We start from the raw sequence: 14,497 nt of genomic DNA on the forward strand, positions 1-14,497 counted from the left end.
TTCCAAATGGAAAAAACTGTTTGAGCATGGTGACTGCTTAAGCGGGTGATACACCTGAAAACTTTCTTTTTGCCTTGTGAGTCAACAACTTTACAAGGAAGGGCCAAGTTCTACACCTATGGACTTGGCTACCATGCATCAGGCATGGCTTTGAGGTTCAGGACAGGGTTTGGAGGCACAGCGTGGGAATGAGGGCGGCATTACTAGACCTTTTCCTTTGGCTGAACTATATGCGGAGTTTGATACATGGGAACGGTGAGTCCTGCAGGGACAAGTGGGGCTCCAGTTCAGAGTGGGACCACAATGCAGGGGAAGAAGGGTCTCCTATCCTCCCCTACAATTTGTTTTCCTCACCTGAAATGGCACAGGGGATGCTCTATTTGGCCCATTGGCAGCTGCATAAGTAGGTCAGGAAAATTATACAGCAGGGAAGACAAGAGGCCTTTCTTCCTGAGCATCACACTTGATCCAAACGGGGGCCCATGCGCATGAGAACTAAATTTTATAAGACCCTGTGGCAGTCATGTGTCGAATGTAACATGTAACGCAGTCCTTAGTTTCTAATTTGACTCAAATCCTATAACCTCTCCCCTACACCAATAAAATAATAATCCAGCAGTGTGATGGCAGCTGTTATAAACTTAATAACAACAACAACAACATTCAGTTTATATACTGCCCTCAGGACAACTTAATGCCCACTCAGAGCAGTTTACAAAGTGTGTTGTTATTATCCTTACAACAATCACCCTGTGAGGTGGGAGGGTCTGAGAGAGTTCTGAAAGAGTTGTGACTGACCCAAGATCACCCAGCTGGCTTCAAGCAGAGCAGTGGGGAATCAAACCCGCCTCTCTCGATTACAGTCTTACCACTCTTAACCATTACACCAAACGGAGAACAACAGTACACTACAACTATGTGTTCAAGGTCCCATCCCGCCCCCCGCCCCCGCCCCCACTTGCAGGTAGGAGAGATCTGCATTCCTTGTTTTAGGAACTATCACCTAAGAATCAGCACCCATTAGCAAGAACCTTCAAGCGACACAAAAGTCATAAAAGATGGGTCCATCTCTTCATTTAACATGACACAATAGTATCCCATCATGGTGTTCAAACATTTCCAAACCAGGCATTAAAGAAAAGGCCAAGAATCCTTACGTTTTATACTGCACGTCATAGACGGTGCCAGGGGATGTCTCCCTCCCATGATCCCACGTGAATATGTTTTCAAAGTTTGTGGACCAAAAAGTAGCTTGTTGAATGAGTGGCGATCTCTCTGCCAGCAAATCCCCTAGAAGGAAAAATAGGAGCAATTTCTTATTTTGGAACTCTTATCAGAAGTTAAGTACTGGGGAACTGGCCACCTCCGTACCTTAATTGTAATAAACTCATGATATTCTGGAACAGAACAGTGGATTTCAAAGATAGTAATGGGATACGTGGGGCTGAGATTGTTTAGAGCAATCCTTTGAGGATTATCCTCTGAACAGGTGCAAATGGTAAAATCTAGTCAGGTATTCTTTGAAGTCAAAGTGAAAACGAGGGTGGGACTTCAATGTCAGAGGAACGAACTTCCTTCTTTCAGATTTTCAAAAGTTGTCTCTCCCTATATGAACCTGTGTGGAAGCTTCTAAATCCACACGGAACTCCAAACCAAACCAAACAGAACTCTTTTTGCTGTAGTCCATCTTAGGGCCAAACTATACATTCGCTTTTTTATAGAGTTGGGTTCTGGTTCCCCACAGCCACACAGCAGCCGCAGGGAATGGACATGAAAAAATAAAGCAAAGCACATTCGGGATCAGATTAGAGTGCTGCTGCAGGCAGGGGTAGGGTAGGGGAGAGGGGCTTCCGTCTCACCCCCCATCCATTTTCTACCCGAAAACAGCACCAGAGGGGGACTATTTCCTCATATTTGCTGCTCCACATTCTGTGCACGTGGAGCAGCATAATCAGGGAAATAACTCTTCCCCCACGTTCAAGCTTGGCCAAAACACTGATCTTCCAGAATGGCCTTCCTGAAGAGATGTCGGAGGTTCTTGCATTGGCTGTGTCTTGTTCCAAAGAACTGTGGATGGAGAAAGAAGTTCCCCAGTGGCTGATAATAAGGAAGAGGGCTGGGGAGGTTGGTTGGTTGGTGGGAATTTTTAGGTTGTTGTTTCAAAGCTTTTCTCAGCAGCTTTAAGCCCCTACACAAAGTGGGAAGGGAGGGATATAAGTATGCAAATAAATAAGCAGCATTGTGGTTTAGCCAAGAAGTAGTGTTAAATTCATGGAGCAGTCATGCCCGAATCCAGGTCTGAAACGGGTGCTCTGCACCAGCAGAAAGTCATTACTCTTTTGAATGAGCAACAGCAGAAAGCCAGGAGGTGCTTTGCTTAATTCTTATTGAAGAATAGCAAGCAATAATCTACCGTGTCTACCTAACTACTAGGAAGTTAGATCCAAAATAAAATAAATGCACCATTCGGGAATCATACCCTGAAACAGGTTACAGTTTAGTCACAGCTAAAGGTTGTAAATTTCCACAAATGCTTTAAAGTGTCCAATATAAAGTACAAAGTGTTAATAAATATATTAATGAGTATATAAATAAATGCAAGTCAAATCCATCCATAACCAGTTGTCCATATGGTCATGGCTTCCGTTAAGCTGTCAACAGGTAAGGCAATTAATAATTTTCTTGCTGCATGCTTTATATTGTGGTAACTTATTTCTTATTCTTTTTCTCACAGGAGAAAATATGCTGTTAAAAAATAACAGAGAGCCCAAATGGCCTTAGAATGCCTCTGCGGGGAAGGAGGGGCTCCTCCCTCCCCGCTCAAGTCATTTTCCGCGGGTGTTTTCTCCCCTTGTTTTTACTACTACACCAGCAAAGAATACTCCACAAGGAGCAGGAAAAAGGGAAATAATTCCCTCCCCTGCTATTTTGACAGAGGGAAATGGCTTGAGGGGGGAGGGAGGAGCCCCTGCTCCCCCCACAGAGGCATTCTGAGAGCTAAGCTACAAGTGATGCCTTACACAGGTTGGGCACTTGTCAGCTTCCCTCAAGTTCTGATGGGAAATGTAGGCATCCTGGTTTTACAGCTTGGCTCTCCATTACAGCTGCAAGACCAGGATGCCTACATTTCCCATCAAAACTTGAGGGAAGCTGACAAGTGTCCAACCTGTGTCAGGCGTCACTTGTAGCTTGGCTCTGAGACTGTTGGGCCCTCCATTATTTTTAACAGCTATTCCCCAAAGCTGCTGTGCAGCTGCAGGGAATCCAGACCCTGAATTTTTATACTGCCTGGCAGTGGGGGTGAGTGGGTGTAATTTTATTTATTTATTTATAAGATCTTCACCCTGCTTTTCTACCTTCACAGGGCCACCAAGCTGGCTAACAAATTAAAATGTACAAATTAAAATCACATCTTAAAAACATTAAAACCAGCACACAAATACATCATTAAAGCAATTTAAAACCAGAACTAAAAATGACTACAAAAGATAAAAACAATAGGTAAAACATTGAGGAGGTAGGAGGGATTATTGAGCGAATGCCAAGCCAAGCAAAAAATATTGCACACAGCCCTGAAGAGCAAACTAGACTAGATCCACCCTGTGGCCATGATGTTCATAGTCCAAAGTCCCTGACAGATATGGGCTAAACAGAAATCTAAAAAAGCATCATGCGACAGTAATCCTCAAAATGTGAGAGGCGAAACAAGTCCATTAGCCTTGTGATACATGATCTAGTTCTTTATTATCAGGTTGTGCTCTCTGCTTAATTTGTTTATTCCTTGCTGACAATCCTAGAGCCGCCATCAGCTTCCTGGATTGTAAAACAGTGACCGTTTTGAACACGGCCATGCACCCGGAAGATCGCGCAAAACTCACGGCATAAAAGCATCTTCCTAGCGCAATTTCCCGGCACAATCCCGTTTAATAGCGCTTTTTCTGACGTCATTGGGCCATTAAAGGGGATCATGCTGGGAGATCGTGCTAGGAACACGCTTCATGCCGTGAGTTTGTGCGATCTTCTGGGGTGCATGTGAAAACGGCCACTGTCAAGAAGGTTGAAGTGCTATAGTAATTCTGCTTTCTTCACAGTAATTTCATGATTCAGAAACCCTGCACGGGCATTTTTAAACCTGCCTTTCTGTTGCTTGGCACTTGTACACCGACAGTGAGAGGATTAAAAGAGCTTTAAAGGGCACATATGAATTTGGTCCTCTGGGAGAATGAAGTATATATGAATGCATCTTGTCTCTAATGCACGGTGAATTTAAGTTTATTCATTTATTCATTTAATTTATAGCCCACTTTCCCTGCACAGAGGCTCAAAGCGGATTTACAACATAATACATAAACAATTAAACATGGATCGCAGTCATAAAATACAATATTGGACATAATGGGTAGCGCATAAACTCATGCACATTGAAGGCAACATGCATTGTACAGCCTTCTGTTGCACCTGGTGCAAGTGATAAGATGTAATTTGAGCTGCAGACAGCGTATTGCATTAGCAAAGAACAAGCTAATTCAGAATAAATGGGCGAACACTGTGCATGTGGGGGGAAACATGTATCATTTAACCCTCAATCTTCTATATGCAGGTATAATGGTATTTTCCTCGTGAAAGTATACAACAGCTCTGATATGGGCTTCAACGGGGAGAAGTGGAGAGACTGTAAAATGGAGGGTGAATTTCTTTTCAGATTTCCCTACACAGGATCTCTCTGGATCAAACTACTTATTACATTCACGTCCCATAATTGGAACCCTTGGCATTTCTTTTCTTTTCTTTGGCTTTTGGTTTTAAAGAAGTTTTTACGTTGTGTGTGAGACAGTGACGGCTCCACTCTTCTCCTCCCACACCATGCCCAGCCTGTTTTCCTGTTGGGAAATCCCCGCCCCCTTTGTATAGGCTGCTTTAAGCCCCAATAGGCAAAGAACAGAAAGATGGATACATTGTGCCAGGCATTTTTTCTTTCCAGGTCTAAAAGCAACCTGCACAGGCAGCTATTTTTGATCATGGAAACCAAGGGAAGAATTAAAATTAGGCCCTCCTTCAATGCTGCATTTTTTAAAAAAATGAGAGTTCCAGTTAGGGTTGCCAGGTGTCTGGTTTTCCCCCGGCAGTCTAGTTTTTGGCACGTCTGTCTGGGGGGGGGGGGGGGGAACTGGATACCTGTGTGTTCATGCCTGCCGTGTGCCTGGGAGCAGCCAGCCCAAACACTCAACCTCCTGGCCTGCTGTGTAGCACGCGCCCAGACTGCTTGTCCGACCACCTGGCCTTCCTTGCACCCAGGGAGTAGCCGGCCTGTGTGCCCAACCACCCTGCCTCTTGCACAGAGCATGTCTGGCCTGCTTGCCCGAACACCCAGCCAGCTGCACATCCAGGCTTTGGCTAGCCTCTTGCTCTCCAATGATAATGTCATAAAGGTGATGTCATCACGCTGGGGTTGGTAGTGCGCATGTGTGATATTTTTTTAAATGGAAAGTGTCAGTGCTCCCATCTGGTTGGTTGGGGGAAAGCCATTTGGCAATCCTAGATCCAGTCCAATTATCTTGTATAGTTTGACCCATTTGGCCTAAATATATGATGCACTGTTTACAGGCCCCTACTGGGTCCTATCAAACCAGATATATGCCTGCTGGAAGTAAATTCTTAGACAAGTGGGGGGCCCATTTAGATTGGGGCCACAGCACATAGGGGGACTTGATCCTTCCTGACCTGAAACAGCCCAGGGGAAGCTACTATTTGCCCTTCTGGGGAAACTTGTGTGTACTGCTGCTGGGCTGTCCCAAGGTAACCAAGTGAATGTCATGGCCAAATGGGGATTTAACTTCAAGTCTCCTAGTCCATCACTAACCAATGTAGTGTAGTGGTGAGAGTCTTGGACTTGGATCTCGGAGTCAGGTTTGAATCCCCGCTCTGCCATGAAAACTTGCTGAGTGACCTCGGCTCAGTCAGTCACGCTCACTAACCCTAATCTACCTCACAGGATGGTGGTTGTCAGGATAACAAGTACAGGACAACATTGGGGAGAAAGGCAGGGCATAAATGAAGTAAATAAGTAATATACCACACTGGCATAGTAAGCCAACAGATTGCTGTTTCTGTTTGAATCATTGTGTATTAGACCATTAACTGTGGACTCTGGCTTGGGTGTGCCAAAGCAAAAACGATCAATACCTATGACGGATAATCCCCATTTCTTTTTAAAAACTGTTTGTTCTTGATAATCTGAAGTCAACACAAGAAGCTATTCATCTATCAGGGACAGGGACAGCTTCTCCCCTTCTCCACTACTGTTATGGAACAACCAGCAATACAAACTTTAGAGTGCATTGTTTAGCAAGTGAATTGCTACCTTCAGTTCTTTAAAAAAAGGATGTAGAAGACATGAATACACGACATAGGGGTTTTCCCACTCAATGGAACTCTTCCAAGACCTTGGCTGAGTACACATGTTACTTCAGAGGTATGCAGGAAAAGCCCTGAAGGAGTACTCACAGCTCCTTTCTCTCACTGGTAATAGGAGAAGCCCCATACCTCTCAGGAGGAGCTCAAGTTCTCTTTCCTCCCCAAGAGGAAAAGTAACCAGAAAACAGGTTACTGCTTGTGGGGTTGCCAGCCAGCCTGGAGAAAACTGTCCTGTCCGTTTAACAGAGTCTTAATGTGTAAAAAGGGGCTAAGGAAGCAATTCATGGCATGGAGGTGAATGATATCTCCAGGTAACACCCTGCTGAGCCTCCATTCAAGGGACACCTTTCCCCCCTCCAGGCATTTGGCAACCCCTATATAGGGTTGCCAACTTTTCAACTGGTCCCTCTAACTGCTGCTTTTAGAATCAATCTCATCTGCAAATGATGTGATTGCCATTAAAAGTTTTAACTGCTTGGTCCAAACCTCTGTTTAACAGGCAGAACATCTGAGGGCCAAGCTACAAGTGACGAATGACACAGGTTGGACACTTGCCAGCTTCCCTCAAGTTTTGATGGGAAATGTAGGCATCCTGGTCTTGCAGCTTGGCTCTCCGACTGCTGTCCAATGGACTTTCCAACTGTCACTTGTCCAACATTCCGCCAAGCTGCCTACATTTCCCATCAAAACTTGAGGGAAGCTGACAAGTGTCCAACCTGTGTCATTTGTCACTTGTAGCTTGGTCCTGAGTGGCTCCCCATAGTGCTGCTGACAGAGCTACTGGGGCTTCATTCTGCTTTCTTCTGGCTATCAGTGGCCCACTAGAAAGTTTCTCTGTAAAAGTGATGGCCAACTTGCCCTTGGCTCCAGCCATCTCCACTGTGGTTCCACAAGAGGGCCTGGAACTTGCATAAAAAGTCCAGCCTCTCTCCCTGCCACACCATAGAGACTTAGGCCATTTCTACACATGTCGAATAATGCACTTTCAATGCACTTTGGCAATCCTTCAGAAGTGGATTTTTTGTTTCAACAGTTCCAAATGATCACTAAAGAAGAGCATTGAAAGTGCATTATCCAACATGCGTGGAAGCAGCCTTATAAGTGTCAGGAGGGGCTTGTTTTTGATTCCCTTCCTACCCTTCCTTGTTCCCCCTTTTTGTTAATGTTTAAACTCATAACAGTTCAGTCCCAAGCAGAGTTGCACCCTTCTAATAAGGTTGCCAACTCTAGGTAGGGAAATTCTGGGAGATTTGGGGGTGGAGCCTAGGGAAGGCAGAGTTTGGGAAGGGAGCTCAACAGGGATGTGATGCCGTAGGGTCTACCCTCCAAAGCTGACATTTTCTCCAGTGGATCTCTGTGGTTCTATTCCCTTTATACAAGCACCCACACCCTCTTGAACCTTTCCATTATACTACTTTTGCTAACTGTCCCCTAGGGGTTTCTATCCTCCAGGTAAGACCTGGCAATCTCCCAGAATTACAAGTGATCTCCAAACAACAGAGATTTGTTGTGATGGAGAAAACGGCTGAAGGGTAGACTTTATGGCCTTATACCTTACTCAGGTCCTCCCCTCCCAAATCCTGCCCTCTGCAGGCTCCAAGAATTTCCCAACTCAGAGCTGGCAACCCTATTGCCCTCCCCATCTCCTTGCTGCCCTGCTTTTAAGCAGCATATTGTTCTGAAACCATTAGAAGGTGGGGTGTCTTATGTGCATGGATGGTGAAAAAGACTCGCCTGCCAGTTTATGGAGCCGCTGAAGGCGCAAGATCAGGCCAGTCTGTTGGAACAGTGGTCGAGTGGCATAGCACACTTGAGTTGTTCAAAGCAATTCATGTATATTATTTTAGAAATATTCACAACCACCCCAGCAGGTAGGCCATGATCTCTTCTTACAGGTAGAGAGATCTGAGGTGGCTTGCCTAAGGGAACCTGGAAAATTTTAGGCTGACGTGACATCTGAACCAGAACTTCCTGGCTCTCGGCACACACACCTTTATTGCACCAACTTTGATTGCGTAAAAAAGGCCCTAAGAAATATTCCGACGAATTTCTAATTTTCCATGGCATTGGCATTACACTAGAAACTTGTCTAGCTTTGGTCTGCTCTGGGGGAGGGAGGGGGAGCTACTCCATAAAATAAAGCTCTAAGAGGGTAGAGAATTGGATTAGGACCAAGGAGACGTGGGTTTAAATTCTCACTCAGTCTTAAAGCTACTTTCAGGGCTTTAGGACAATCTGTCGCTCACGCTTCCCTCTGTCACAGGATTGTTGGAGGAAATGAACTCAGTACCAAACTGAATTTCTCGGAGAAAAGGCAGGATTTTCAAAATGGACCAGTGCTACCCACTCGATGGTTTAAAGTAGTGGGATGCAATGGTTAGTACACTGGACTAGTACTGGGGAAACCTTGGTTCACATCCCCACTCTACCATGAAACTCGCAGCATAAACTTGAGCCAGTTACAATCTGTCTCCGCTTAACCTACGTCAAAAGGTCATTGTGAGGATTAAATGGAAGAGAAGGAAAACCAGCACAGGATATTTAGTTACTTGGTTTACACCCCGCCTTTCTCCCCAACAGGGACTCACAGCAGCTTACATTATTCTGCTCTCCTCTATTTTATCCTTACAACAACCCTGTGAGGTAGGTTAGGCTAAGTGTGTGACTGGCCCAAGGTCAACCAACAAGCTTCCATGGCAGAGTGAGGATTTGAACCTGGATCTCCCAGATCCTCCTCTGACACTCTAGCCACTACATTAGCAATAACATCACAGCACCACTATACACAGCCTTGAACCAGATGCGGACAAGGCCTGACCGTAGAATTAACATTTGGTCACCTGAAGAATTTTTGCTATAGTTCAGAGAAACCTTTTTGGTGGAAAAGAAGTTGGCTACTTACCCACTAGGGAGCCCAAGGCCCAGAAGATGAGAATTTCCTTCATTAATAGCCTGGCAAGATTGGATGTGGAGTCTAGTTTTTCTTCAACCTGGCTGAATCACCTTTGAATGGCTCCAAATTCTTGCTGTGGTGATTTTCGGCTACACCCTTTGCCCAGACAGGATGGTGGACTTAGCGTGGCCTCTTCATTCCCACCGCAGCACGTGGAGACTAGTCAGCGTCTGAATGCACAAAACGCTTCCACAATCTCTACTCCGCATAAGTGCCATGGGCATAAGACTGGCGCACGAGCAATCCTCCAGCCTTCTGAACCAAAGCCAAGCATATTTCCTGATAAGGAAGGAGTTTCCTGCTTGGCTTTTCTCATAACAGGAGCTGGTTTTTCTGGTTTAGTGGCTTTTCTGACTCTTACCTCAACAGGCAGAAACAGAGCTGTGCGCATGTGCTTGTCGCTATGGGACTTCTGCAATTCTTACTGCTCTGTTGTGGCAAGAGATGAAAATAAAATCCTTTTTTTAAACTGCATATTGTGCTGTCACGAACATGGCTAGGGCCAGTGTTTCAGTCTTTAAAAATATGTTTACTCTGGATTCTGGGCTATGAAGAGAAGGGGAGGCAGGGTTCCTAAGCCCAAGTTTGAGCAGGCTAGAAATCTGAGTCAGTAATGATCAATAAAGATTGCACCAAAGTTGTACCCTTTGAACCCATCCGGCAGGGCATAGTGGTGGGCAGGGGTTTTTTTCTGGGAAAAGAGGTGGCGGAACTCTCAAGAGGGAAATAAGGAAGAAACACAGGATTCTTTGAAATCATATTATTTTCAAGCACTATTGCCGAATATTTTCAAGAGGTGCAGGAACTCCGTTCCCCCGCGTTCCCCCTGAAAAAAAGCCCTGGTGGTGGGACAAGGGAAATCTGGGTTTCAATGCTGATTTAGCCATTGAAGCCCACTGACTGAGCCTCTCTCTCTTATCTCAGCCTAGCCCATCTCACTGGATTGTTGTTTGTGAGGATAAAAGTTAGTTAGGACAATGATGTTTGTAAGCGGCTTTAGAACCTTGCTGGGGAGCAAAGCAGCAATAAATAAATAAGCCATTACTTTGTATATATTGCCAGGTTAGGAAATTCCTGGAGATCTTGGGGGGGGGGGTATAACCTGGAGAGGGCACGGTTTGGGGAGGGGAGGAATCTCAGTAGGGTATAATATAGGGTTCCTATCCTCCAGGTGGTGGCTGGAGATCTCCTAGAATTACAACTGATCTCCAAGTGACAGAGATTAGTTCCTCTGGAGAAAATGGCTGCCTTGGAAGGTGGTCTCTATGGCATTATACCCTGCGGGCAGCTGCAACTTTGCAAATCATCTTTGCAAATCGTCTTTGCAAAGCTGCAACTGGGGGCGAGCAGCTGCAACTTTGCAAATCGTCTTGCTCGGTGAGGGGGGGGGGACGCTCTGGAGAAAGCTGAGAAAGTTGCAGCTGCCTGCCCCCAAAGATCATTGAGAGCAGGCTTGTGACTGGAGGAACGATTTGCAAAAGCAGGCTTTCTCTGACTTTTCAGGCAGCGATTCTAATAGTTCTAACAGAGAGGGGAAGGACTTCACCGACATGTCAGCTTTCTCCAGAGCATCCCCCACCCCCCAGCAAGACGATTTGCAAAAGCTGCTGTTGCCGTAGACTTTCTCCGTCTCTTCAGGCAGCCATTCTAACAGAGAGGGGAAGGAACAGAAGGAAAAGGGGTGGGGGAGAGGGACTTCAGTTCCCAGAAAGACTTGCGAAAATGATCAAGTGCCATTCGCGTGTAAAATGCCACTTGTAGTGAGGCTCAGAGTCACCAGATAGATGGTAGCAGACTTCACTCCTCCCTCAACAATCCCCTTTTTACTTTCACCCTTGCAAATTAATGCTTGGTGTTGGTTCTCATGGCAAAAGTAAAGAAACACACACAGGCACATTTGCAAGGAAGTTGGGGAGGCTAAGGTTGTCTGCCTTGATGTATATTTTTCCTTAGCTCTTCCTCAGGGATCTGCAATCTTTAGTAAATAAAGAGCCAGGCTGTGTCAAAATTCAGAGCAAGAACCTATACAACTTTACTGATAATTGATATGTTGCTTAATAACCCATAACGATTCTACACCCCAAGCACTGGTTGTTGTATTTTATTAGGTAGTGGCACATCTGAGATCTCACAATAAGTAATAAATCTACACAAGAGTAAGAGCCCCATGGCACAGAGTGGTAAGCTGCAGTACTGCAGTCCAAGCTCTGCTCACGTCACAAGTCCGACCTGAGTTTGATCCTGGCAGAAGCCGGGTTCAGGTAGCCAGCTCAAGGTTGACTCAGCCTTCCATCCTTCCAAGGTTGGTAAAATGAGTTTCCTGGGGGTAAAAGTATAGATGACTGGTGAAGGCAATGGCAAACCACCCCGTAACAAGAAGTCTGCCAAGAAAACGTTGTGATGCGACGTCCCCCCCATGGGTCAGTAATGACTCGGTGCTTGCACAGGGGACTACCTTTACCTTTACCTATACGCAGGAGGACTCTGTGATTGTTTCAGCGCACTGGCATAAATCTGTGCATGTTTTGCATTAGGATTACAGGCAGCTATTCACCTCTATCATTTCCTTTTCTGTCCTGTAAGAACCTCTGCCTGCTAGTCCCTTCACATATTGGTTATTCTTGAATCCCACCCCTCCAGCATATATTAAATATTTCATTTTCTACGAATTCCCAGCATTTATTTTAAAAAATGTCTCCAGCACTTTTCTTCCCAGAGGTATAAGAGGAAATGTACAAAGGTTTTGTCCTGATTGCCTTGGGAGGAATAGAGGAGAGGGCAGCTGCAAATTGGACTAGAGCTGAACCCTTTCTGACCAAATGCATGCTCCTCTGTCCCATCACCATTTCTTCCTGGGTCCTGTTTCTTTCTTTCCTCTTTAATATCCACAATAAAACAACTGAGCATAAGGCAGAAAACCGGAGTGAGATTTAAACTAATTTAAGGTTGCATTGGGAAATGTATCTCAACAGTAAGTGGGATCATAGGAGGAGCAGAAAAATGAACACCCAGTTTCACTCAGCCCACTACCTGGTTTTAATCATAAATTGCAAGCCTCCTTTTTGTAACTTGCCTGTGTAAAGGAATGCATGCTTCTGAGCATGTGCAGAATGCCTTTTACTCACTAAAGAGGAACCAGAATTATACCCCTTCCCAAATCTAATGGACCAAAGAGGCATAATGTTCTGAAATTATGCAGAGTTTGCAGGCTGGGCTCTCATGGCTGCTAGTAGAGTTCCTTCTTCTGATGTTTGGATCTTTGTCCATATCAGCTGTTATTAAAAGAGTGCAATGTGCACAGAAGCGCTGTCACCCCTTTAAAATCTTCCCAATATCTAAGAGCTGCCCCCATATATTTACCCTTCCCCACTATGGTTGCCAGTTCCAGGTGGGGAAATTCCTGGAGATTTGGGGAGGTGGGGCCTGGGGTGGGTGGGGTTTGGTGAGGGGAGGGGCCTCAGCGAGGCAGAATGCCATAGAATCCACCCTCTAAAGCAGTCACTTTCCCCAAGGAAACAGATCTCTGCCACCTGGAGATCCGCTGTAATTCCAGATCTCAAGGCACCACCTGGAGGTTGGCAACCATATAGCCCCACACATACACACCAGCTGTGATCACAATGAGCAGTTTTCTAATATGCGTACAAATGAATGATCTCACAGTTCCAAGAGCAAAACTGTGTTTTTAAAAGCAACCCAGAGTCAGGCAACTGAGGCTACACAACCCTATCTAAACCCTAAAGTGTTGATCATTATTCTCATATTAAGAATGGAAAACCAGTGTCTTTTTGCAGGACAGCAGTGTGCCCACCCAGTATGCACTCAGTGCTTTGCCAGTTAGTCTGCAGGCAGGGAACAACCCCAAACTCCATGTTTTTATTTCATGTTCCCTGAAAGCTGTCTTCCCTAGATATGTCTTGTTTTTTAGAGATCTTCACATTGTTTGTATTATTGTTATTACTAATATTGTTATTGCTATCTATTGTTATTTATTGCTATCTCAATGTTGTTATAGATTTTACAATTTCAATAAAATTGTATTTTTTTAAAAAAAAGCTTAGGCTTCCCAATTGCCTGGGCTTGGCATGGAGTCCCCCAGCTCCAATATCCCAGCCTCTAGAAATTGAAGAGTGGGAGAAAAAATAGGCTTCATAGTGAGGCTCCAAGAATTTCCTCTAGCCTCTACAGTCTTTACCAGAGATCAGGAGAAATTCCTTGAGTGACATCACATCTTTCCCAAATTCTACCTTCCCTAGACACTGCCCCCAAATCTCCCAGCGTTTTTGTTGCGCCATCAAGTTGCAGGCAACTTTTGTTTCAAAAACCTTGCAGGGTTGCCATGAGACATTCAGAGGTGGTTTGCCATTGTCTGTAGCAATCCTACCCTTTTGGGTGGTCTCCCATTGAAATACAGACCAGGGCCAACACTGCTTAGCTTCCAAGATCTGATGAGACTGGGCTACCTGGAACTTGTGGAGCGAGAGAGAAAAATGGGCTTCAAAGTGACGCTCAAGGAATTTCCCCTAGTCTCTATGGATTTTACCACAGAGATTAAAGAAAATTTCTAGAGTCACCTAAAACTGACATCACATTCTTCCCAAATTCCACCCTCCTTAGACACCACCTCTAAATCTTCCAGCATTTATCTAGGCAGTATCCTTTTGAATTTCATACCAGGGCTCAAGAAGCAATGGGGTGCCAATAAACACATTTGACAGGTGCCATGTTGGGGATCACTGAACTAACCCTTGCAGCACACAGGCCCCACTGGGTCTATATATTATTACCTTTTGTTGTTTTAAATATGCTGTTAAGCCTTGAGTTACCTCTGGCACAGGTGGGACAATATTTTAAAATTAAACGCTACTAGAGTAGAACCAACATTTTCAAGGACTCGCAGCAAGTTACAACAAAAGGGCCAAAATATATTTCATTAAATCAAAACTGTCTGGTTTACTTTTAAAACAAATTTAGTTGTTTTTATGACTGTTTGGCATTGCGCAGACATGTTCAAGCTCTTCTTCACTTTCAAGGACACCCGTTGCCCCCTTTTCACAAGAATCACTTAAGTATGTGTTTTGAAAATGTTTATTTCCCCCCTCTTTTGGGGAAAACAAAGAAATATACAGC

General features: G+C 44.9%; 1 protein-coding gene across 1 annotated transcript in view; it reads right to left on the reverse strand.

Moving 5' to 3' along the window:
* IL22RA1 (interleukin 22 receptor subunit alpha 1) overlaps positions 1–9,605 on the reverse strand; it is a 31,426-nt gene extending 21,821 nt beyond the window's left edge. Inside the window, exons 1-2 of the mRNA XM_054999853.1 lie at positions 9,317–9,605; positions 1,158–1,290 (exon numbers count right to left, since the gene is read on the reverse strand). Coding sequence (XP_054855828.1) covers positions 1,158–1,290; positions 9,317–9,359 — 176 coding nt within the window. The 5' untranslated portion in view covers positions 9,360–9,605. The remainder of the gene's footprint in view (positions 1–1,157; positions 1,291–9,316) is intronic.
* Between the last annotated feature and the right edge of the window lie 4,892 nt (positions 9,606–14,497).

The sequence above is a fragment of the Eublepharis macularius genome, chromosome 15 (assembly GCF_028583425.1).
Source record: "Eublepharis macularius isolate TG4126 chromosome 15, MPM_Emac_v1.0, whole genome shotgun sequence".
Lineage (NCBI taxonomy): Eukaryota > Metazoa > Chordata > Lepidosauria > Squamata > Eublepharidae > Eublepharis > Eublepharis macularius.